Consider the following 24,165-nt stretch of genomic DNA (forward strand, 5'->3'; position numbering starts at 1 on the left):
AATCTAGCCAATTTGGTTATCGTTTCGAATTCGATCAACTAGGTCAAACGTAGTTACTCTTATAAACCTATATTTATATATCATACACTCCAAAGAGCAACCCCTATCAATTCAAATAAAATGAAAAAACCGACCGTTTGATGAGTTTATTACAATAAATTATGAGTGTGATAAAAAATTTAGCTAATTTCACCATATTTTCGAATTCGATCGGATTGGTCAACCGTAGTCACTTATATGTTTTCTTGGTTGACCGATGGCGTGACAACCGCGAAACGTGCTTATTTTTTCACATCACGTTTGTATATATCCCATCGATGGATGTGCATGGACATAAGATAAAAAAAAATTAATTTTAATTACAAACACATTGGCCTATACCAATTTTCTTCCTAAAGTTGTATGACTTATACATTGCATTTAAATTGTTGAGGTCCATTCTAAAACAACCATGAAGTGGAAGATGAATTTGGAGAAACCAACCGCTCGATTGAGAGATTGTAATATTTTATGGTGGTTGTAAAAAATACAGCCAATTTGGTTTTCGTTTCGAATTAGATCAACTAGGTCAAACCTAGTTACTCTTCTAAACCTATATTTATATATCACACGCTCCAAAGAGCAACCCCTATCAATTCAAAGAAAATGGGAAAACTGACCATTGGATGTGATTATTACAATAAATTATGAGTGTGGTTAAAAATTTAGTCAATTTCACCATAGTTTCGAACTCGATCGGATTGGTCAACTGTAGTCACTTGCATGTTTTCTTGGTTGACCGATGGCGTGATGAACGCAAAACTTGTTTATTTTTTTACATCACGCTTGTAAATAATTCATCGATGGATGTGTGTGGACATGAGATAAAAATTTCAATTTTTAATTACAAATACGTTGGCCTATACTAATTTGTCTCCTAAAGTTGTATGACTTATACATTGCATTTAAATTGTTGAGGTCCATTCTAAAACAACCATGAAGTGGAAGATGAATTTGGAGAAACCAACCGCTCGATTGAGAGATTGTAATATTTTATGGTGGTTGTAAAAAATCTAGCAAATTTGGTTATTGTTTCGAATTCGATCAACTAGGTCAAACGTAATTACTCTTATAAACCTATATTTATATATCATACACTCCTAAGAGCAACCCCTTTCAATTCAAAGACAATGGAAAAACCGACCGTTGGATGAGTTTATTACAATAAATTATGAGTGTGGTAAAAAATTTAGCCAATTTCACCATATTTTCGAATCCGATCGAATTGGTCAACCGATATTTAGAATATATATATATATATATGCACATATTTTATATAGAAGTATAAGAACTTCCACACACACACACACATATATATCTCTATATATATATAAACACACACACATACATGATATATTGATATATATATATATATATAGGATTTTTCTCAGGTAAGGATGTCCTTAGTTTTTCTTATGGAACGGATTTACTGTTTTCACCCACTTTCCGATCACATTTTCACATCTTAACCGTTCAGTTTTTAGGTCCTAATGTATGGATCACCTCTGCAAAATTTTAGCCAATTTGGTGATCGTTAAGGCGTCCAAAACTGCAATTTACACGAACGAACCGAATCTGTCGAACCGGAACCGTTCGTTTACATTGTTGTAATTTGCAGTTTTGGATGCCTTAATGATCACCAATTTGGCTGAAATTTTGCAGAGGTGATCTATACATTAGGGCCTAAAAACTGAACGGTTAAGATGTGAAAATTTGATCGGAAAGTGGGTGAAAACCGGAAATTCGTACCTAAGAAAAACTAAGGACATCCTTAGTGTAGCCGGACTGTATATATATATATATAAATTTTGCAGAGGTGATCCATACATTAGGACCTAAAAACTGAACGGTTAAGATGTGAAAATGTGATCGGAAAGTGGGTGAAAACAGTAAATCCGTTCCATAAGAAAAACTAAGGACATCCTTACCTGAGAAAAATCCTATATATATATATATATATTTATAAACACACACACATATATAGATATATCTATATATAACACACACACACACACACACACACACACACATATATATATATATATATATATATATATAAACACACACAAATATATATCTATATGTGTGTATATATATATTTATAAACACACACACACATATCTATATATATATATATATATAAACACACACACACACACACACACATATATATATATTTTACGGGCTTTTACGGGCCGGGCCTAGCGGGCTTTTACGGGCCGGGCCTAGCGGGTCTTTGGCGGGCCGGGCCGGGCTTTTGCGGGCTTTTTGCGGGCCGGCCCAATACCCACCCGAGGCGGGCTTTTAGCCCTCAGGGCCGGCAGGCCTCCATCGGCCCACTTGATCCGCGGGCTTTTTGATGAGGCCTACTGATCATCCCACATGCACGTTATTTTCGTATTTATGAGTTCAATTGATTTGTTAATAAAAACAAGAGATGGTGTTTATGGATGACAGAAACGGAGGATATATAGCTAGGAATATTGCAAACTTGATAGCTATAGTTTCTAACATTACTCCTTTGGTAGGGATAAAACAAGACGAAAACATAAGATATGTAACTACTCAATATAAACCCTAGATAGCTAGACCATGACGCGAAATTCTATAAATTGTAACACTCTATTAATAAGGTGACACATCATTCAAGCTATAAATTGTAACACTCTACTAATTCGCAAATACAAGATAAAATGACATGAAACTCTAGAAATTATAATTGATCTTCATAGTTATCTGACTTACTATAGAAATTATGATCCCAATTGAGACTACACGTAGTAAAAACTCGATGAATGAGAAATGCAAAGCAAACGCTAATTAATCAAGGGACATCGGGGCGTTGCATCACCATCCCTAGAGACTTGTTTATGATAGAGTTGCTGTGGTACCACAAATGATGGCATTACCATCCCAAGAGATCGATTTGTTGTTGATAGAGTCGCTACGGTACGACAAATAATAGCCAAACCAAATTACTTAAACACGTTGCTAACGTCTAGCAAACTTCAAATGAAAGATAAATCACAATCTCATATGAATTCAAAATAACATTCGATGACCATGAATTTCTTAATCCTCACAATTAAGAGATTATTGTAAATATGTATAAACACGTTGCTTTATCATGTTCATAGGACATGTCGGTGATGTCGCTATACGCATATGCCGCATATATTGATTTTATTACTAAAGGGAGAATGCAATAGGCCTTTGTCATATCAAAAAACGATTTCATTTCAATATGTTCATGCACCAAACGTAGGATAGATAGCTACCCCCCATAGCTTTAATTTTCATGTGCTTAAACATGTTGGTGATTCGTCTTTTCAGTGTAATTATGATTGGATATAAACAACACATCATGATCTGATTCCCTCCCCTTTTTTCTCTAAGCAGAATATAGTACGTTCTAAAGTTAATGGGAAGAAGAACATTCAAACATATATGCGTGGATCGGAGCTTCTTGTACAGCTACTGCAATATTGGACTTTTAATTGGGTACATACGTTCCTCTGATTTTTAGGGAGATCTTCGCTTTCTCTTTTATGCCGATTTGTCGGATCGTCCTTGGGGTAGTGCATTCTAATGCCATTGGAACCTTGAGCCACTCGCATTGATTTCTCAATTGCACCAGCCACTAGCTGCTAGTATTGTCCGAGCTTAATTACCATAAAGTTTTAGTCTTTTAGTAGGTACAAGAACTATTTATGGTGTGTTGGCAATGGCATTCCCATACAAAACCTTGAAGTATCATACACGCTGATCTCGGAGAATTTCAGGTAAATGCATCCATGCATACATGGTCAGTCCCGTGTGTTGATTAGTGGTTGGTCTAGGAAAATATCTTTGGGGTTTATTTATTTATTTATATATATATATATATATATATATATATATATATATATATATATTAGGAGAAAGACGACCGAATTGTATTACTCATTCAAAGAGTACAATGAGAAGCCACAAAGCTTCTAATAACAGGAGGGACAAGCCCACTCCATGAAAGATTAAAAGAAGAATGTAAAGCTAGTTTAGCTAGATTATGGGCAGCCATATTAGCTTCACGATACACATGTCTCAAGGAAGAACCCACCAACATCCCAAGAGAAAAGTTGATGTCCTCAATAATACGACCCAAGGATGAAGTCTCCTCCCCCTCATACTCAATAGCAGAAACTAAACTCTGACAATCTGTCTCAACCATAATATATAGGAGAAAGATGATAATGTACTACCAATGAACAAGCAGCCCTACAAGCCATGGCCTCAACAATATCTGGAGAGGCAACATAGTTGACCTTTAAACAAATTCCACCAACAATATCCCCCATAGCATCACGAAGAACCACTCCTACTCCACCAGATTTGGAGGAGGAATCAAAGGCTCCATCACAGTTGGCCTTAAGCCAGCCGGAAGGAGGTGGTGACCAAACTGCCCTACCCCTCAATACAGTACTACGAGGTGTAGCCAAAGTAGATTGAAACAACATGTCATATGATCTAATCTGAAATTGTAAGTGAGTCAAAGAGACAAACTGATTTGACCACACTCTTAGATTGCGCTCTTTCCAAACAAACCATCCAACTATAAGCAATAGAGCCACATTCTTGTTAGATAGGATATCAAAACAAGAGGCCAACCAAGTAGTAATTGACGTACCTTCATTACAATCAATTTGTAACACGTACCCCATGCAGCTCCAGAAAAAGAGAGAGCAAATCCTGAACAAACTGGCAATCCCTTGTGATATGATTAATAGATTCATCATGATCATTACAAAACCAACAACCATCCTGAACAAAAACCCTTTTAGTACGCAACAAAGCAGCTGTTGGTAGGATAGAAGAGCATACTTTCCACCAATGAACTTTAACCTTGCCTGGTATTTGAGCAAACCAAATCGGTTTCCAAAAAGAAGAAAGATTCTCCGAACTAGTAGCAACTTCTCCATAGTTATGAAGCTCCTCAAAAGCTAACACATAAGCTCTCTTGGTAGAAAATCTACCTTTCTTATCATAATGCCAGATAAGACGATCAGGGACATCCCTCTGACTAAGAGGCATAGATAAAATCAAATCAACATCATCAGCCACAAAATATTGATTAATAAGAGCCAGATTCCAAGAAAAACCTGGGAGTAACAAATCAGAAACTCTCTCCGGCCCATTCTCATGCCGAATAATAGGGAGAAAAGAAGAAGGTCTCGGAATCCACGGATCCTCCCAAATCCTTACTTGCAGACCATTCCCCACCTGCCACCGAACACCCCTCCTCAGAATGTGTTTAGACGCATGGATACCCCTCCAGCATGCAGAGGGAGATGAAGAAAGCCCACTAGACCAGAAATCTCCATCTGGGAAGTACTTAGCCTGATACAATCGAGCCAAATGAGAACCCGGATTACGCACTAACCTCCAACCCTGCTTAGCCAAGAGGGCCAAATTATGTGCATATAAATCTCGGAAGCCAAGTCACCAAGCTCCTTGGGTTGACATAGTCGGTCCCAAGACAGCCAATGTATCTTACTGTTTTCACCCTTACTGCCCCACCAAAACTTGGCACACTTCTGATGCAATGACTCACAAAAATTCTTAGGTAATAAAAAGCAGCTCATAGTATAAGAAGGAAGAGCCTGAGCCACTACCCGTATAAGAAGATCCTTCCCTGCACTACTTAGTAACTTGCCTTGCCAACCCTCAAGTTTCTTATTTAAACTTTCCTGTAAATAAGCAAATGTTTCGGTCCTATTCCTCCCCAGATAAGTAGGAAGACCCAAATACTGTGTTATTGATTTCCTAAGTATTTTAAGATTTGGTGTCTTTATTTGATTATCTTTAACACAAAATATTATTTCCTTGTAGAAGTCGAATTAGGGTTGTATTCTATTTGATTGAGTATTGCACGGTCCCTTAATATATATGTGTGGAAACAGACGGTCATTTGGAGAATTAGTTTGGTAGTCTTGCTTGCTTGAGATCGGTTTCGTCATAAGAGTCAAGGACACTTGTTCCACGCTTAAGTGTTCTTGGTCATGTTTCTCATATGCATAAATTCTCTTGAGATAAGTAGAGAAGCTGTGAAGAAAGGAGAGCGATAATTGGCGATCGTTCAAGTGAAGAAGGAGTTCAAGATTGAAGACAAACTTCTCATTAGTTATGTCTAGTGATTGTAGCCGAGCAAGTGCTATTTGAGTTTGTAAAGAACATATCCTTAATCATAAGTTAATTGTTCTTTTTGGGTTCTCAAGAGTAAGAGCCACACAGTGTTTTTAATCTCATGTTTGAGGATTTCACTGCGTAACCAAAAATCCTGTGTTCTGTGTTATTTTTGGTTTCTACCCAGTATGGATTGCAACGTGCCTATCAATCCCCGTTTTCCAGAAAACACGTTATGTTCTTGTATTTTCATATTAACTTTTTTGAAAAGAAAAAAGAAAAGATAAAAACTAATAAATGTGGAGAACGGTTTTTGTGCTCTAGGTGCATCCATGTGTCAAATTTTAGTTTGTCTTTTATATTATATATTTTTATTTTTATTTAAATCAAATAATAATGATTAAAGATGTAAATTGTGTGATTACGGAATACTGAAATATCAAACATATTACTTTTCAACTTTAAAAATTGTAAAACAAAATTAATCCGTTAGACATTTTGATATTCTGTCAATTGGAACACATTCTAATAATCATGTTTTGTCAATGATGAGATTAAGAAACATGATCATTTGGATTAAATGAATCTTTGCATGGTTTGACACTGAAGGTACCATACGGGCACCTATAGAATGTAATAGCATGCTTAAATATGTTAAACCTTGTTAATACTATTTTTCTTAAATTATTTTGTTTCATAAGTTCACCATTTGTAGAGCATAATGTTTAGAACATGTTCTAATTGGTAGAACACAAAAATCTCAAACAATTTTTTAAATAAATTTATTGTTTATGACTTTGAAAAATTGTAAAAAAAAATCTATCGTGAGTTTTAAGTTTTGTCAGTTTGAGAAGTGTTTGAAAATTATTACTAGAGGGTATAAAAAATAGGGGAAATGCTCATTTACCCAATTTTAGCTTAAAATTTGCCAACTTGCTCCACTAACAGTTTTTTAACCCCATTTACCCAAAACACTCTAAGGGATTATTTCCCCTTTACCCAATTAATTCTTTTTATTTATTTTTGGGACTTTTTTGCCCTCTCCTTCTTTCTCACTTAGAGGGAGAAGTCATCCTTCACCTTGCCGGACTTCGGTGACCAGTGGCCGACTCCGGTGACCGGAATCCGGAATCCGGCTACAGAACTTGTGTCGGGATTCCGGTGTCTGAATTTATTGCCCCCCAGTAATGTTATTATTGCCCCCCAATACTCATATTATTGCCTCCCAAAAATCATATTGTTGCCTCCAATAATCATATTATTTCCGTCCAGTGAATTGTATAAACTCCCAAAACCAAAATTAATACATTACAGACACAATTGATCATATTATTGCCCCCCAGTAATCATATTACTGCCCCCCAATACGCATAGTATTGCCTCCTAATAATCTGATTATTGCCTCCAATAGTCATATTATTTCCGTCCAGTGAATTGTATAAACTTCCAAAACCAAAATGAATACACTACAGACACAATTGATCATATTATTGCCCCCCAGTAATCATATTATTGCCCCCCAATACACATATTATTGCCTCCTAGTAATCATATTATTGCCCTAAAGTGAACCAAAATGAATACACTAAAAACACAATTGATCCATTTATATGTTCAATTGTACACGTTAACTTTTTTTTCCTTCACCATTCTCGGAGTTCACAATATAAAAAAAAAAAAAAAAAAAAAAAATTGATCTGGGCACCAGATCAGAATGACTGGGGACGAAGAACTCGATATCGGACCGGCATATCTTGAACTCGATATCGGACAGGCAGATCTTGAAGCTTTGGGCCGACGAGCTCGTCTCCCGCGGCTTCTTCCTCCACCGCACCACTGCCGACCTCAACCTCAACCACCTTAAGTCTTCGTCGCCGTCGGGTTCCCCAAGGAAGACCCGGCCAAGATTCAGATCGAGAAACAGATCCGAGTTGTCCCAAAATCCGCCGGAAAGGTTTCGTCACCGTCATCGGCTTGCCGGGCGACGACTTCTGCAGTGAAGTCTTCACCGCCCTGGATCGGATTCTTGTGCTCCGACGCTCCAACGAGGAGGAGGAGGTGTGAGAGAGAGAGAGAGAGAGAGAGAGAGAGAGAGAGAGAGAGAGAGAGAGAGAGAGAGAGAGAGAGAGAGAGAGAGAGAGAGAGAGAGAGAGAGAGTCTGAGATAGAGTTTGATAGGAGGAGAGAGAGAATTTTGTAGTTTAATAATTTGATTGGGGGTGAAAATGTCATTTGCGTTTAAATTGGGTAAATGGGGTCAAAAAACTCGTAGTGGAGCAAGTGGGCATTTTTTAGGTTAAAATTGGGTAAGTGGTCACGGCCCCTAAAAAATAAGAACATGAATTTTGATAAAAAAAATTCGTGTGTCATAGACTCATAGTCCACAGTATTTGGTAAAAATCAAGGTCTTAAGGAATTTTTTTTTTTAAGAAATTTATGTCGTCTAATTTATATGGGGTTGAGGAATAAACTGGAGTTAGTTTACAGTTTTAACATTTTATTTTTCATTTTCATCCAACATTTTGGATTTAATATTATAATTACTAATTGGAGCCTAAGAGTTTTCTCTCGATCGCTTCGTCAGCTCGTCCGGTGGCACGTCCCTGCGGCGTTGTCGTCGGACGGGTTGCTTCCTCTCTCGTCATCTCTTTTCACGTGCGAGCGTGCTTACAGGTAGCAGGGAGTGATGGTGGTTCTGTGGTGGCTGGTTTTGATGGTTCTGATCTAGATTGGGGCTTCAGTTTCTGTTGGAATGATTCGACAACGGGGCTGGGCTGGAGGCGGGGTGATGCCGGGTGGCCAGATCTGGACGAGCTAGTCAGTGCAGGGTGATGGCAGGGTGTCGGCGCGGCTGGGCTCCTGTTGCCTTTGTTCATTCGGTGGTTGTGCTTGCAATCCAGATGCATATTGGATGATGGGGTATGACGTCGATGGTGGGACAATGGAGATGGTCTGGAGGGGCTGGTGGTGGTTCGGTGGGGATGTTGTTCTGTTGGAATTGGCTGGCGATGCCTGGTTGACGGCGGCGGTACGCCGGTGGAGGTGCTGTGGTCGCGGTGGAACGATGGTAGGGATGAAAGGGCAGAGCGGGTTTTGCTAATGGGCTGGAGCAGTCCATATGGGGTCTGGGCTTGGTCTTGGGCCTGGATTCAGGTATTGGGCTGCTATTTGTTTGGTTGGTTGATAGGTGGAGATCGGGGTGGATGGGGCGCCGCTGGTGATGGTGCGATGGTGGATCGGGTTTGCCATGGTGGCGGGCTTGGCTGTTACTAGTGTTTTCGGGTCTGGTTTTTATTTTATAGTTGGTAATAAGACACTACTACAGGTGTGGCAGAGACGATCTTCTCTGTCGCGGTCTCGGGGATTGTTCCTGTTCTGGAGTTGGGTCAGCAGCGGTGGCGAAACAGTCTGGCTAGACAATCATCCTTGGCCTTCTAGTAGGTCCTTCCTATCTCGGATCGGGTCGGCGGCGATGGCGTTTTGGAGCAATGGAGGATGGATGGTGTCGACAATAGGGTGGTGATGGTGTTGGGTTTTCTTTAGTCCCAGGTCTGAAAGTCCGACAATCCTTTTGGCTTTTGGTTGAGTTTAGGTCACAATGAGTGTTGGCTTGGTCGATCAAAAGCTGGTCAGGAGGACTCTGGTTGGTGAGTTTAGTGTCGACACAAGTGAGTTGTCTAGTTTTAGAGTTCTTACTGGCTGGACGAGAGGTGAGATGTCAAGGATTCACTGCTCCTGCGCCTTTTATCTTTGTCATACAGCTGTAGTGCATTAGAGTCAGTATATAGAGTTCCAGTTGGAAGTCTACAGACCATTTCTGTGTCAGAGATGTCGCCTAAAACTCGTTGTAAGCAGTTCATTATTAATGAAGTTCTTATTTGATCAAAAAAAAAAAAAAGTAACAGATTAAAAACATTATAATCTGAGATGATTTTTTTTTTTTTTTTTGAAATTGGGCTGGTGCGGCTGCCCTCAAGCCTTGAGTAATGAAATTGCAAAATACATGGGGGGGACGTAGAGCCTGAACCCCAAATTACAATAAGCATAAAGAGAAAATCCTGAAATAATACCGAGATTCTCCGTAAAATCTATGTATTCTAACAAGCACCAATTAGCAAAGAGTGCACAAATGGCTACTCTATTTTATTTGATATAGCGGTGACATACCAGAAATATAACTCTATAACGAAGAAGCATCATTACAAATAGCACAGCTTTCCCACTATGTTGCCGCACGGAAAAAAATTAGGCGGCACTCAATTTCATCCTGCCACTAGGAGGTTGCGTCCATTTGATTAACCAAACAGCTCACCGCCTCGCTAGGCCAGACAAGGCACACTGAGTGTGCATACCGAGACAACGCCTATATCACCCTGCCCTAAAATGGCAGGGATTTATTGCTGGCATAGAGCCACATTTAGCTAATAATAACAAAAAACAATAAAACAAAATATAAGGGGAGTTTGGGCCCAGAGCCCAAGCCCAGGCCCAAAACACACTTAGCCCAATCCAAGAGAACAATAGACAACAGCCACCTCGCCCCCTTCCCTCAAGCCAGATCCACGCCGTCCGCCCACCGGCGGCCAACCCGCCACTCCGAGTGAACTCAATCCGATCCGCCATCCCTCCGTCCTCCCCAACACCCCAATAGGCATCGCCGCCACCCCTCTCCACCGGACTGCTCCAAGTAACACAGACAAAATCAGATCACTCCGATCCGATCTGAGTCCTTCAAAGCTCGTCCTCTCACCACTAGGTGAAGTCAACAGCCACCATGGGGTGGTCGACCGCAGCCCGACCCACAAGCCGCTGAGCCCGATCTGCACTTCCCCGGCATGACCACCTCGCGGTTTGGAGAACGAAGCCATCGCGCCACCGTCTATTCGACTGGGTTTATTCCACGAATAATCATCACCGGACACTAGGTCCCCTTTAACCCGTCTGACGCCGCCACCTCGAGGGCGTGCTGCCGGAGGGTTTGCTCTCTAGGTGCCGTCGGAGGGTCGCTCTCAGTTTTTCTTATAAGGAGGATTTATTCTTGTTTCTCACAAAAAAAAAAAAAAAAAGGAGTATCAATACGTACATTGCTAGAAATCAAACATGATCCACTGTAAGCTTGAAAAACTAAGCAACAATGGCAGTAAAGAAATCTTAACCTGATGAAGAAGACGAAGTAAAAAGAGAGAATTGGTATTTGATCGTAATTTTACAAAATGAAGCAACTCACAGAAATAACAACACGACTAGCTATTTATACTAATTGGATTTCAACTAATTCAGCTGACAATTATTCTAGAATATTATGCAGATAGTGCCACGTGGCCATCATGATGCGGTCCACATTTCTCCTCCATGCAGGTTAGTTGCATAGTGTGAAGTCACGCTTAACACTTGAGCTGAAGAGCTGATCTGCTGTGTCAAGGCTATGCTCAGGTCCACTCCTGCAACATAAGCTGGCAATGAGCTGGCTGACATCATCAGAGAGTGGAGGTTGGGCCTGAAGGCTGGGTGAGGATTGGGCCTGGCTTGCGGAGTCATTGCTGCTACTAGCACTATCACCTGTTTGAGCTTGAGTGTGCTTAGTGGCTAGTGTTGCCTCAACATATATACATCAAGTGCACCATAATTTTTTTTCAAAATTGACATGTTTGGCACAAAAAGAGAGAGAAATATACCGATTTATAATGGGCTTGATTATAGTAGCAAACATGGACAAATGTGTGCGTTGCACAGATTAATTCTAGCATAGTTATCATTAGCCCATCTTTGTTTAAAAGAAAAGATGGACACTGGACAGTACCCCTTGCTTTCGCTTTGGGTCATTTAGCAAGTCGTGGATAGAATACCTATTACGGGCTAGCTTCTTGTAAATTATCTTAATACAATTATGAATTATGAGTTGGTTTTGGCTTGTTTTTCTGACTTGGCTGAGTTCAGTCCACCAAAAAAATAAAAATAAATAAATAAATAAAATTTACACTAATATGTTCACATTCATTCTTTTCTTGTTTAGAATGAAATTCACGCTCCTATATATTGTCTTTACAAAAAGACAAACTTTTAGATAATAAAAAATTAAACATGGAGTGTGGATTATAAACGAGGAGTGTGAATTATACTCCTCAGAAGAAACAAAGTCATGTTTGAGCTTGTAAAATTCTTGAACAAGTTGATATTCAAGATTGGGGCTAACCTTGAGCTAGCTCGTCGTAACGGAGCTCAACAAAACGCAACCAATTATTTTGAAATTGTAGCAACTTCATATCTACGAGATCACACACTCAAAATATAAACAAATGCGTCATGCGATGACACTAGCACATCGATACAAACTCTATAGTAAGCTCATTTGCTAATCTTTCTTCTTCAATGTGAGTCGAGTGAAGCTAAACTTAAGCGCGAAATTGTCATTGAGCATATCATGCAAACAATGTTTTGGGAAGCAAATCTGATTTCTTGCCCCAAATTACGTGGGCTTATATCTTAGACGAACACGTGATGATCGAGAAACAATGTAAACTTCGATCTTCAAGCGACTTTGATTGATAGATAGAATCATGAGATCGAAGGAAAAATGAAGATGAAAAGGACAGGTTCCTAATTCAGAAGAGATTGATTTCAATGTAGTTTCTAGTTTATGGGAAAGTGACGCCACGTGGAAACCACTAACTTGATCCTATCTATCATGCATCATCTGATCATCGATCAATAATTCTTGATACATAAGCATTTTCTTTCCATTTTAGAAACATGTATTTGTGTCCTTACTATCAGTACTCGATTAAACAACATTCGTTACTATATGGTTCTCTTTTGCACTAAAACAACTCTTAGATTACAATCAACCAAATATTCACTCATCCAGAAACTCAACAGAGAGGTTCATAATCATCCAAGATGATATAGTCTATATAACCCCCTACTAAACAAAAACAAACAAAAGAACAGTATTGTATCCAATCTTGATAAGCAATGCAATAATGGTGGATGAAGAGCGTGCAAGGAACGATTACTTGTCCCGACCAACGTCATAGTCCATATCATAGACACGAGGCACCATATGGGCGCTTGGAAAGTGAAGCCATGAGTAGATCCAAATACTAATCCCACCTTGTGATTTTGATTTTGTTTTTGATTTGGATCAGTGCGTCATTCATAGTGCTTATCATGGATTCAGTGCCCCAATCACACATGTCGCATGCCACGTACGTTCCACTAAACTTATATTCATAAAAAGGTGATTGCTTGTGATTTGTGATCACTTCTCGCTTTCGTTCTAACCCATAATCAACTCCTCCTTTCTCTCTGAAACCTCTGACTCACTCAACCACCAAACCGAGAACGAGAACAAGAACAAGAACAAGAACAAGAACAAGAAGACACCAAAACCCAAAAACTGTATTGATCCTGGTTTTCATTGATCATTGATCAAAACTTGAGCTTGATGCACAATGCTTGGAAATGGGGTTGTTGGGATCGTCTCGGAGACTGTGAACAAGTGGGAAAGAAGAGCACCATTGACCCCCTCTCACTGTGCTCGGCTGCTTCACGGTGGCAGTGACAAAACCGGCGTGTCTCGGATCATCGTGCAGCCGTCGACGAAGCGCATCCATCATGATGCATTGTATGAAGAAGTTGGATGTGAAATTTCAGAGGACCTGTCGGAATGTGGCCTCATTTTGGGGATCAAACAACCCAAGGTTTGCCAACTAATCAAGATTATTAATTTTTTTTTTTTAGTTTTCTTGTTGTTACAATTTATTTGTATGGGATTTGGTGCAGCCGGAGATGATTCTTCCGGATAGAGCTTATGCTTTTTTCTCACATACCCACAAGGCGCCGAAAGAAAATATGCCATTGTTGGATAAGGTATTGATTTCTGATGTTTATCAAATCTTTTGTGATCTTGTTGTGCATGTATATATAGTGAGCATATACATAGACAGTGATGTGCTTGTTTTGATTTATGTTGGTTGCTGTTTTGTGTGGTATGCAGATTCTTGCAGAAAGGGTGTCTTTGTATGATTATGAGCTAATTGTTGGGGATCATGGCAGGAGACTGCTTTCATTCGGCAAGTTTGCTGGTAGAGCTGGATTTATCGACTTTCTGCGCGGCTTAGGACAAAGTATGTTACTGAAGTCTGTTTTCTCACTTTGTTATGATTGAATTTGGGGGCCAAGAAAAAGTTTTTTCAGCTTTTGCTAGTTTACTTTTGATGTGTGCAACTTTAAAGCTTAAAATAGTGGATCATCAGTGTTTTTTTTTTCTTATCAAAGACTCCTTGTGTATGATGTTTGGTTGATTTGAACCTTTTTTAGCTGATTTTCTAACAGTGTTTTGCTTTTTCAAGGGTACCTAAGTCTTGGATATTCGACACCATTTCTTTCGTTGGGTGCTTCGTACATGTATTCATCTTTGGCTGCTGCCAAGGCTGCAGTAATTTCTGTTGGAGAAGAGATAGCAACTCAGGGGTTGCCGGCAGGAATCTGCCCTCTCGTCTTTGTCTTCACCGGTTCAGGAAATGGTACATTGAATATGACATTCCTTTCGTTACCGTTAACAATGTTGTCAACTTTCTGCTTCATAGTTCTGATGTCTTCTCTGGTTCGAGAACTAATCTTTTGACTATTATACAAGTGCATTCCTGAGGTTGTCTCACTTGTGTTACTAATTGTGATACATTTCTCAGCTCATAATACATAGGACTTTACTAGTTCTTACGAAATGATTTTATCACAATTTGTTCCCTGCTGTAGTTTCTTCTGGTGCACAAGAGATATTCAAGCTTCTCCCTCATACTTTTGTGGAGCCAAGCAGACTCCCAGGGATATTTGGGACGGTGTGTACGAAAACTCTTTCTGCATATATGTTTTATGAGGAATCCCTTCTTGTCCTTTAGTTTCACATGCTTTCCTTTTGGTTAGGCCAAGGATGCTGCTCAACCCACCAGGACGTCAAAGAGGGTCTTCCAAGTATATGGTTGTGTTGTGACTTGTAAAGACATGGTTGAACACAAGGATCCCAAAAAATCATTTGACAAAGTAAGTTCCCTCTTTGTCATTTTTTATCGACTTGATTGTTGTCATCATCTAATAACTAACCCAATTATTGTATTGTATTTCAGGCTGATTATTATGTACATCCAGAACACTACAACCCGGTTTTCCATGAAAATATAGCTCCTTATGCATCTGTAATCGGTCTGTATTACACTCTTCCATCAAATAATATGCTATTAGTCTGTTACAGTTCATATAGATAAATTTCAATGCTTACGTAGATAAATTTGTTAATATTTTATTCTTTCCTTTTCTTTGGCAGTGAATTGTATGTATTGGGAGAAAAGATATCCTCAATTATTGAGTACCAAGCAGTTTCAAGATTTAACAAGGAAAGGATGTAAGCTTGTTGGTATCTCTGATATAACTTGTGATATAGGGGGATCAATAGAGTTTGTTAATCAAACCACACAAATTGACTCACCTTTCTTCAGGTACAGAATCAACACATTCATTTGTTATTAAAAATGGTAGGCTATATCTGTTCTATATCATCTTCAACCATGGTTTTCAGATATGATCCAATAAAAGATTCTTACCATCAGGACATGGAAGGTGATGGTGTGGTATGTTCAGCTGTGGACATTCTTCCAACAGAATTTGCAAAAGAGGTACCTTTCATCAGGGCATTTTATTCAGTAAATGTAATAATTTTTAGGACACTTAAAGACCAGAATGTGAAACACTTCTCATTTTCATGAAACTTGCAATTTTATTGTGGAAAGGCTTCCAAACACTTTGGAGACATATTATCCGAATTTGTTGGCTATTTGGCTTCTACAAAAGACATTAAAAAGTTACCTGCACACTTGATGAAAGCTTGCATAGCCCATGGAGGAACACTTACCCCATTGTACGAATACATTTCTCGCATGCGAAAATCTGATGACTCAGAGTAAGTTTCAAATCCATCTCATGTCTTACCCCTCCCCTGTATATACTTGCCTTGCCTTCATTTTCTTGTCTTTTCTTTGTTGATCTAATAATTATTGTACTAGTTACATGTTATCTTTCTGCATTTGCAGAGAAACATCAAAAGATCATGCTAGTCACCACTTTAACAAGAAGTACACCACATTAGTAAGTATCTAAGAGTTTTTGGATCATGATACTTGGGTGTTGCTAATTGCTCCTCTTTCATTATTGATGAACATGATGAATTCACTCTAAATGACAGGTATCTCTCAGTGGTCACTTGTTTGATCAATTTCTGATAAATGAGGCCTTAGATATTATTGAAGCTGCAAGTGGATCCTTCCACTTGGTGAAGTGTCAAGTTGGTCCAAGTTCTCATGCTATGTCATACTCAGAACTCGAAGTGAGTAGGCCTCAAGTGCATTTCGATCATAGGAGAGAGAATATGCTACTTACATACGTTCTCTTTATCTGCCTAATTAGCTGTCTCTTTAGAATTACTTGTAACTGAATTTTGCTGCAGAATAATTTTGGTCTGATGAAACTACAATTCTTAGGTGACACTTGGTACCTTGCTTAATATAATCGCATTGCTATGAACAGGTTGGTGCAGATGATGAGGAAGTTCTGAATAAAATTATCGATTCATTGACTTCTCTTGCTAATCCAAATGAAAATCAACCGTTAAAGCAAGAAGCAAATAAGATTTCACTGAGGGTTGGTAAAGTCCAGGATAGTGGAGCTAAGAAGGAAAATGACACGAAAAAGAAGGTCGGGATTCTAATTATTGGAGCAGGCCGGGTCTGTCAACCAGCTGCTGAAATGCTAGCATCAATTGGTGGAATGTCTTCCCAACAATGGTATAAAACATGCATGGAAGGTGACTTTGAGGAAGACATTGATGTGCAAGTTACTGTTGCATCTCTCTATCTAAAGGATGCTGAAGAGGTATAGAACAATATTATAGTCTTATTGCAAAAATAGTCAGAAATGATCATCTTAATTTCAACTCTTTCAGCAATATGTGAACTTATTAATTTGTTTGAAAAGTGACGGTGTGAAGGTTTTCCATATATCTCTGTGTTTTTCTTTCTTCATTCACATTTGAATGTTTGATACTGAAAAATTGGATGCAGATCACTGAAGGTATTCCAAATGCGATTCCAGTTCAACTTGATGTGTCAGACACTAGTACTCTTCATAAGTATATATCTGAGGTAACTACTTTTCTGAAGTACAGTGAACTGGTATGCAGCAAGTGTACTGCAAAATGCTGGGATTAATGCTTGAAAGAGCAGTTATGTATACGTCAGAAAATTTCAAAGCATACTTGTTCAACATATTTTGTTTAACTTATATGTTCACTATTTTTCTTGAGACATTGTCAATTCTCTTTACGTCCTTGTTTTCCATCATGCAGGCTGAAGTTGTTATAAGCTTACTGCCTGCTTTTTGTCACATTACTGTAGCAACTGCATGTATTGAGGTACTTTACATTGTCTCAAAAGTTATTTTTACTTTGCTGTAAAGAACAGAAGCATAGAGATCATGAAAGATTCCTAGTCAGGACCGATACTGGAAACTTCGTGTATTTTTTTTTTTTTTTAGCTATGAAAATGTTGTCTGTTCATGCAGCTCAAAAAGCACCTTGTCACTGCTAGCTATGTTGATGATGCCATGTCAGAGCTAAATGAAAAGGCAAAGACTGCCGGTATTACAATTCTTGGTGAGCTGGGCTTGGACCCTGGGATAGGTAATGATTTAGCAGACTTTAAAGAAATGGACGATTCATTTCAAAATGCATTTCTGGAGAAACTTCTGGAGGCATGATATCTCCTTCCATTATTCTGTCCTACTTCAGATCACATGATGGCGATGAAGATGATCAACCAAGCACATGTTCGTAAGGGGAAAATAAAGTCTTTTACTTCTTACTGCGGTGGACTCCCATCCCCAGCTGCAGCAAACAATCCTCTAGCATATAAGTTCAGGTATTTTTTGGATTGGGTACACTCCTTACTTCATGGTAGTCAAGCTTCAATTCAATAAGTGGTTAAAATACGGACAAGTACAAGGTTCTAACTTCTAATTTTAGTCCTGTGGAAGTTACTAATCAATCATTTCAGCTGGAGTCCTGCAGGAGCTATCCGAGCTGGACGCAATCCTGCCACTTATAAATCTAATGGCGAAATCTTAAATGTTGATGGTAAGTGAGGAAAACAGATGATAAGTTCAGCGAATTTTAACTATTATACACAATATGAAATCAGATTTACCATGAAGATTTCATTTTTTTATGAGGTCTTTGGTCTGTCTTTCACTTTTATGGTACAAAATTACAGGGAAGAGTCTATATGATTCAGCTGTGAAACATCGGATACCTGACCTTCCTGCTTTTGCCTTGGAATGCCTTCCAAATCGTAATTCACTAGTTTACGGGGACTTGTATGGCATTGGAAAGGAAGCATCAACCGTCTTTCGTGGAACCCTTCGCTATGAAGGTATGGCATGTGTTTGGCACTTGAGCTTTTAGGTTGACTTTCGACTCACATAAAATCTTCAGTATTTGCATTGAGTGTCAAGTAGGATAACAAAGACATCAGGTGGTTAGCTCAGTGTGCTATTTTCTTACAAGTCTGCACAAATGTTTGAATAGGGTTTGGCCAAATTATGGGAACACTGTCAAGAATTGGTTTATTTGAATCCGAACCTCATCCAATTTTTAAGGATGGAAAGAAACCAACATTCCGGATGTTCTTGTCCGAACTTCTAAAAATCAAAAGCGAAGAAGTGGATGGATCTCTGAGAGGAGAGAAAGCCATCAGCGAAAGGATTATCAGTCTTGGATACAGCAAACAGCAAGAAACTGCAGTACGGGCAGCTAAAACTATCATGTAAGCTCATTATCTCTTACCCATTTTCCTTTCTTTCTGAACTGAGTAATGCTTAAATGGACTGAAAAATTGTTACTTTCTGTGGAATAGATTTTTGGGACTGCATGAGCAGAAAGAAATTCCTGCCTCCTGCAAAAGTGCTTTTGATGTTAGTTGTCTCCTCATGGAAGATAGGTTAGCATACACGAGCACAGAACAGGTAAATTCCTTGTGTGCAAATCTAACTACAGATTTTAGTGTCTAAAATTGTGTGTTACTGAAACTTGTTGGATTTATGGTCAGGATATGGTACTTCTGCACCATGAAGTGGAGGTTGAGTTCCCAGATTCTAAACTCATAGAGAAACAGAGTGCCACTTTACTGGAATTTGGGACGATGAGGAATGGTAAAATGATCACCGCCATGGCTTTCACTGTTGGTATCCCGGCAGCCATTGGAGCTCTGGTACTTTGTTACACATTTTTATTCATTACACAATGGGTGGGAGATATTATTAGTTCCTAAATAAGTTTACCTCAATTGTGGTGTTGCAGCTCCTACTTGGAAACAAGATCAAAACAAGAGGTGTCTTAAGGCCTCTTGAACCTGAAGTATATGTCCCAGGTAACCAAGCAATCAAGCTTGTTTGTTTTTCGGGTTAGTCGTTTATCAACATATGGTGTCTAAATGGAGTTCTTTGTGGTATTTGCAGCCATGGATATCATACAGGCATATGGTATCAAGGTAATGGAGAAGGTCGAGTGATCCAAATCATCAAATTTCCCTACCGTCTTCCTATATGTATACTCAATTTCGCATCAAATTTCATCAAGTGGCCCAATTTGATCCGAAACAGCTCCAAGGCTGGAATCACAGAACCTTAACAGTGTTGCACAGATAGTTGAACATTTAATACAACTATGTAACGGCGCTCCAATGACAAGGTTTTGCAAAGCTTTCTTGGTAGAAAAGGCACTTGCAAACTGGAGGAGCTTCCTAATGCTACATTTTTCATTTTTGTATGCAAAATAACATTGTGAATAATGAAATTGACATTTGATCAGATCTCAATGCATGGTCATGGGCTCATGCCTCATGGCCTCCAATTGACCCAACTCACCCAAGTATAGCTGTACCTAAACTCGTTGATATAATTCTTCACAGAAAATAAAATAATAAGATTACACCTTTATTAACGAATAAGAAGTCTCCCACAGAAAATTAAAATAAGAGGTTTAAACTTAAAGTGTGGATATGACGGTGAGATTAGGTGTAGGTTGAATAGCCATGTCACAAATTTAGGGTTAGAATAGAGTGTAGACCAAGATAAAACGGCCGAATTGCAAAAACTAAGACTAAGATTGGATGAGAAGATATGATTGGCATCAATAAAGAATAAGATCAAGATCAAAATCACAATTCGTACACACTTCAAAATTGAACAAAAACGGCTTCAGACAGCCTTCTTGAAATCACATAAATGAAAACTTTTGGATTAATTTGGTCATCATCCATATTTACATCTCTTTTGAGTTTTGAGTTTCCCCTTTAAGCCCTACTCTCTTCCTAAATATAAAAAGATAAGGAACAGAAACTAGTCCTGGCCAGACCAGTTAATATTGAGCTATCTGACCAACAGAATAAATGTGCCTTCCCATCATAACTAGCAATCTGAGAACTAGTTTTTCTTCGAGGGATCTGTTAAAAAAACATCTTCACCTCTCATCAATTCTCCTACGACAGCTTTCACCAGAAAAACAAACCTATTTGCCTGGACTTCATAAAGATTCATAATCAAGAGTTCAAAACCAATACAGGTTTGCTTTCTTCCATGAGGTGCTTGCCAAGCATTAGAATGAGCTCAAAGAATCGTGACAAACTAGTGATCAATCTTGTAATGTGTGTCCTAAAAACCTATGAAGTAACCCATGCCAATAATTGCTTCTCCACTGCTTCCCAGTTATGAACCCTGGTCACGAGGGGATGTAGATCAACAGAATCGGACTTGCACCAAGGATATGAGTTCTCGTAATCAAAAAGTAGAACCCTGATCCCAACTTCGGCACATTCAAGTGCATACCTTGGATTGTCATCAATCAGAACCTTTGCTCCTAGAGACCTGCAAATCCATATCATCAGAACAGAGCCTGTAGTGATAATCTATCAAGGAGGATAATGATTGGATCTCATGACACCGTACACAAAACCAACAAGCAAGTAAACATGCACCATAAGATGATAGGGGAACAGGATACTTGAATTCCACACTTTGGACTAGCACGAAAACAATATAGAAGGGGAAGGGTGTTTCAAAAAGACAGACCAAGTTTAGAATCTGTTAACATACCTGCATATTTCTGACTTAGGCCTTGACTCTCCATGTAGAGCAAAGTGGTTGCCGAAGTGAATCTCCTTAAATAGTCCTGGAAAATGACTTTCAATCCATTGAATTGTGTGGTCCTTGATTGCATTCTGCCGAGAACTTTAATTTTTGCATACATGCCAAAACATGTTAGTCAATGCTCATGTAACCAAAATCAATAAGAAAGGAACTTGGCTAATTGTACATACGTCACAACTGACAGGTTACAAAATCCTGACAACTTATTAAGCGTCTCCTTAGCACCTGGGAGGGGGTGGATCCCAGTCTTGAAATATGATGTTTTAAAGAACTCATGAACACGAAGATCGGCTGTAAACAAACTTGATAATATCAACCACCAAAATTCTTTTAAGAAACGAAGAAATACATAACAGGGTATAACATTGCAGGTACAAGTATCCAAAGCAATATCAAACCAATGACCAGGTCATAAGTCTCTAATAAATTAGAAAATTCCTACATGAAATATAAAACATAACTATATGATCTATGTTGAAAAGGTTCACAGAACTAATAGATTACTTTATTCTAAGACCTCCAGTTGGTCAAGTCAAATGTCTGATTAAATCAACAGTTATGCACCTAAAGATTTGACCTTGACATCAAGAGAATCTAGTGATTCAAAGGTTTCATATCCAAATACAACCTGAACCCAGATGTAATTTATTATATGTAAAGGTCAACTAGATTAGCTGCTAAAAGTCCTCTCTTTTTTTCTGTTCTTTTTTCTTTGCTGAAGAGCTCCTACATGTCCTTTGGCATCATAAAATGATGATCGTGATAACAATGATGACGCTGTCGATTAATACAAACACTGATGATATTATGATGCAAGACAGTAAACAGGATAATGGGCACAGTATTAGTACCTTCATCACGGGAACACTTCCATATCTGCAACAGAACAACATGATTCATCAGAATACGCCTGGTAAAATGTAACTATTTTCCCAACAAAAAGCATATTCAAGAAACAGTAACACCAAACAAAGATGTGTCCATAACATGTTCGAAAAGATTGTTGCCAATGAACATACTGGCACCATTAACCACAGAATAAAGAACTCAGATAGCTGGAGTAACAAATCAAACCCCTAATCGAAGAAAATTTCTCAAATGCAAAACCAACAAGACATCCTAACATTGTACCACCAGCACTAAACCATGACTGCAAAAAACAAAATGTAGCTCTGCAAACACATTGACTCAATCAGTTGGTTTCCAAGCTAGGCACAGCAGCAGGCAATACCTTGAAGAACTCATACACATGGTACTCCGAAACCGTATGGTTCGCCGCGTAACGATCGGCAATAAACCTGTTCAGAGCCGACACAAAGTTGCCCAAAACTGCACAACACAACACAAGAACGAATCAACAAATCATGAAAAACAAACACAAACCCAATGCAATGCAACAGAGAGTGCATTACATACCCTCATCCACATCAACAGCAACCACAATTTTATCCCGGGACAAAGTCTGGCTGTGAAACCCATTATGACTCCCCTGAAAGCCACCATTCTGGGATCTCCGGAGCTCCGAATCCAAATCCCGGACCAACTGCCCATTATTCGGATTCTCAAACACATTACCCTTCACTCTATTATTGTTATGATTGCTACTATTGAAGCAACATTTCACGACGGTCAAATTAGCCGTCTTTCGATTCCGAATCTGGCGAACAGGACCCGCGAATCGATGATTTGGGTGCAGAATTGGGGCTTGTGCATGAAATCCCTTACAGTTATGGTTGTACAAATAGGCGGCCATCTCTGTAAATCGATGAAGACGACGACCTAAACTCAAAGGTTGGCGGTGCTTTGAAGGGTGTGTGAGAAAGTTAACGGCGCCTTGCCTTTTCAACGCCAACATAACGATGCCCAAGAATCCCAGTCACACTCCCACCACCATTGATTGGGACCTAAAAACCCTAAAACGGCTTCCAAAACCCCCAAAACGCAGCGCCTAGGGAAAAAAGATTGATACTTTTGACATGGGTATATTCAAAAAGGACGAACAAGGCGAGAAACTCTGCAACTGTGAGCCAATCATATATAAAATAAATTGGCAAATCTTAATTCAGAAATTTTTTATTTTTTATTTTAAATAATTAGGGCTTTTTCAGAAATTAATAAAATTATTGGTTAAAGCGTAAATCCGGGCCTAGATTTATGATTGCCTGTAGTTCTACTTTATTCCCTCCCTCCCTCCATCCATTGTTGTCTTCTTTCTCTGGTTATGAAAATCAGTGGTGGGGCCCAGATTTGTGGGATCCGACGGTCTTGGATCATCGACCTTTCCGGCACCGCTTGGCCATGGCCATCCATGTCTTTTTCTCATGATCAAAAAGAAGTCGGAGTTTTTGTGTAGTGTACAATTGGCCATGGAAAAAGGAAATAGCTATTTTTCTATTTTATGCTAATTTTGGGAGCACTTGAAATCTCCAATATTGGAAATTTATTTTGTATGGTTGGACACTTAGACCAAAAGGTGGTGATGTAGACGTTGGTTTTGGCTTTCTTGAGAATTAATGTTATCCAGACGTCTATTTTTGCTGATGTAAGTCCACGTCGGTGTATTAAATACTCTTACTACCAAAACAAAGAGTTCACTGATTTTTTTTTTTAGTTTTTAATTTGTTGGTCAATGCATGATAGTGTAAAAGATGGAGATGAAAATGAAAGTAAAAAAGTTAAAATAGAGAATTATTTATATTTTTACCTCTTTCTGTTC

At 38.8% G+C, this 24,165-nt stretch overlaps 2 protein-coding genes across 5 annotated transcripts; one reads left to right on the top strand and one right to left on the bottom strand.

Annotated features, from left to right (window-relative positions):
- Positions 1-13,359: 13,359 nt before the first annotated feature.
- Positions 13,360-20,111, top strand: LOC133714772 (alpha-aminoadipic semialdehyde synthase). Of its 4 annotated transcripts, none has more exons than XM_062141028.1 (24): positions 13,360-13,900; positions 13,983-14,069; positions 14,197-14,326; positions 14,552-14,725; positions 14,958-15,040; positions 15,126-15,242; positions 15,326-15,401; positions 15,523-15,694; positions 15,775-15,871; positions 15,986-16,155; positions 16,259-16,340; positions 16,438-16,578; positions 16,779-17,123; positions 17,312-17,392; positions 17,596-17,661; positions 17,811-17,928; positions 18,037-18,166; positions 18,302-18,381; positions 18,518-18,676; positions 18,832-19,069; positions 19,160-19,268; positions 19,352-19,513; positions 19,603-19,672; positions 19,761-20,111. In XM_062141028.1, exons 1-24 carry the CDS (start codon positions 13,652-13,654, stop codon positions 19,811-19,813), a joined length of 3,189 nt encoding a protein of 1,062 aa, XP_061997012.1. In that variant the 5' UTR covers positions 13,360-13,651; the 3' UTR covers positions 19,814-20,111. The 4 variants fall into 4 exon arrangements, with proteins under 4 accessions (XP_061997012.1, XP_061997019.1, XP_061997030.1 ...); XM_062141035.1 differs by having other exon boundaries at positions 13,363-13,900; positions 16,286-16,340; XM_062141046.1 differs by lacking the exons at positions 13,360-13,900; positions 13,983-14,069; positions 14,197-14,326; ... (2 more) ...; positions 15,126-15,242; positions 15,326-15,401 and having other exon boundaries at positions 15,555-15,694; positions 15,806-15,871.
- Positions 20,112-20,409: 298 nt separating this feature from the next.
- On the bottom strand, positions 20,410-23,475 carry LOC133714796 (uncharacterized). The gene is made up of 6 exons (XM_062141056.1): positions 22,866-23,475; positions 22,681-22,778; positions 22,301-22,325; positions 21,620-21,740; positions 21,396-21,530; positions 20,410-21,167 (listed from the first exon to the last, which is right to left on the bottom strand). Exons 1-6 carry the CDS (start codon positions 23,302-23,304, stop codon positions 20,963-20,965), a joined length of 1,023 nt encoding a protein of 340 aa, XP_061997040.1. The 5' UTR covers positions 23,305-23,475; the 3' UTR covers positions 20,410-20,962.
- Positions 23,476-24,165: the final 690 nt, after the last annotated feature.

The sequence above is a fragment of the Rosa rugosa genome, chromosome 1, assembly GCF_958449725.1.
Source record: "Rosa rugosa chromosome 1, drRosRugo1.1, whole genome shotgun sequence".
In the NCBI taxonomy this organism is placed as follows: Eukaryota; Viridiplantae; Streptophyta; class Magnoliopsida; order Rosales; family Rosaceae; genus Rosa; species Rosa rugosa.

Coding starts and splice junctions, on each gene's coding strand:
- LOC133714772 (XM_062141028.1), top strand. CDS start 13,652: ATGCTTGGAAATGGGGTTGTTGGGATCGTCTCGGAGACTGTGAACAAG. Junction 18,677..18,831: donor TGGAACCCTTCGCTATGAAG/GTATGGCATGTG, acceptor ATGTTTGAATAG/GGTTTGGCCAAATTATGGGA. Junction 19,070..19,159: donor CGGGCAGCTAAAACTATCAT/GTAAGCTCATTA, acceptor TCTGTGGAATAG/ATTTTTGGGACTGCATGAGC.
- LOC133714796 (XM_062141056.1), bottom strand. CDS start 23,304: ATGTTGGCGTTGAAAAGGCAAGGCGCCGTTAACTTTCTCACACACCCT. Junction 22,779..22,865: donor TGCTGTTGATGTGGATGAGG/GTATGTAATGCA, acceptor TGTGTTGTGCAG/TTTTGGGCAACTTTGTGTCG. Junction 22,326..22,680: donor ATGTGTATGAGTTCTTCAAG/GTATTGCCTGCT, acceptor GTTCTGTTGCAG/ATATGGAAGTGTTCCCGTGA.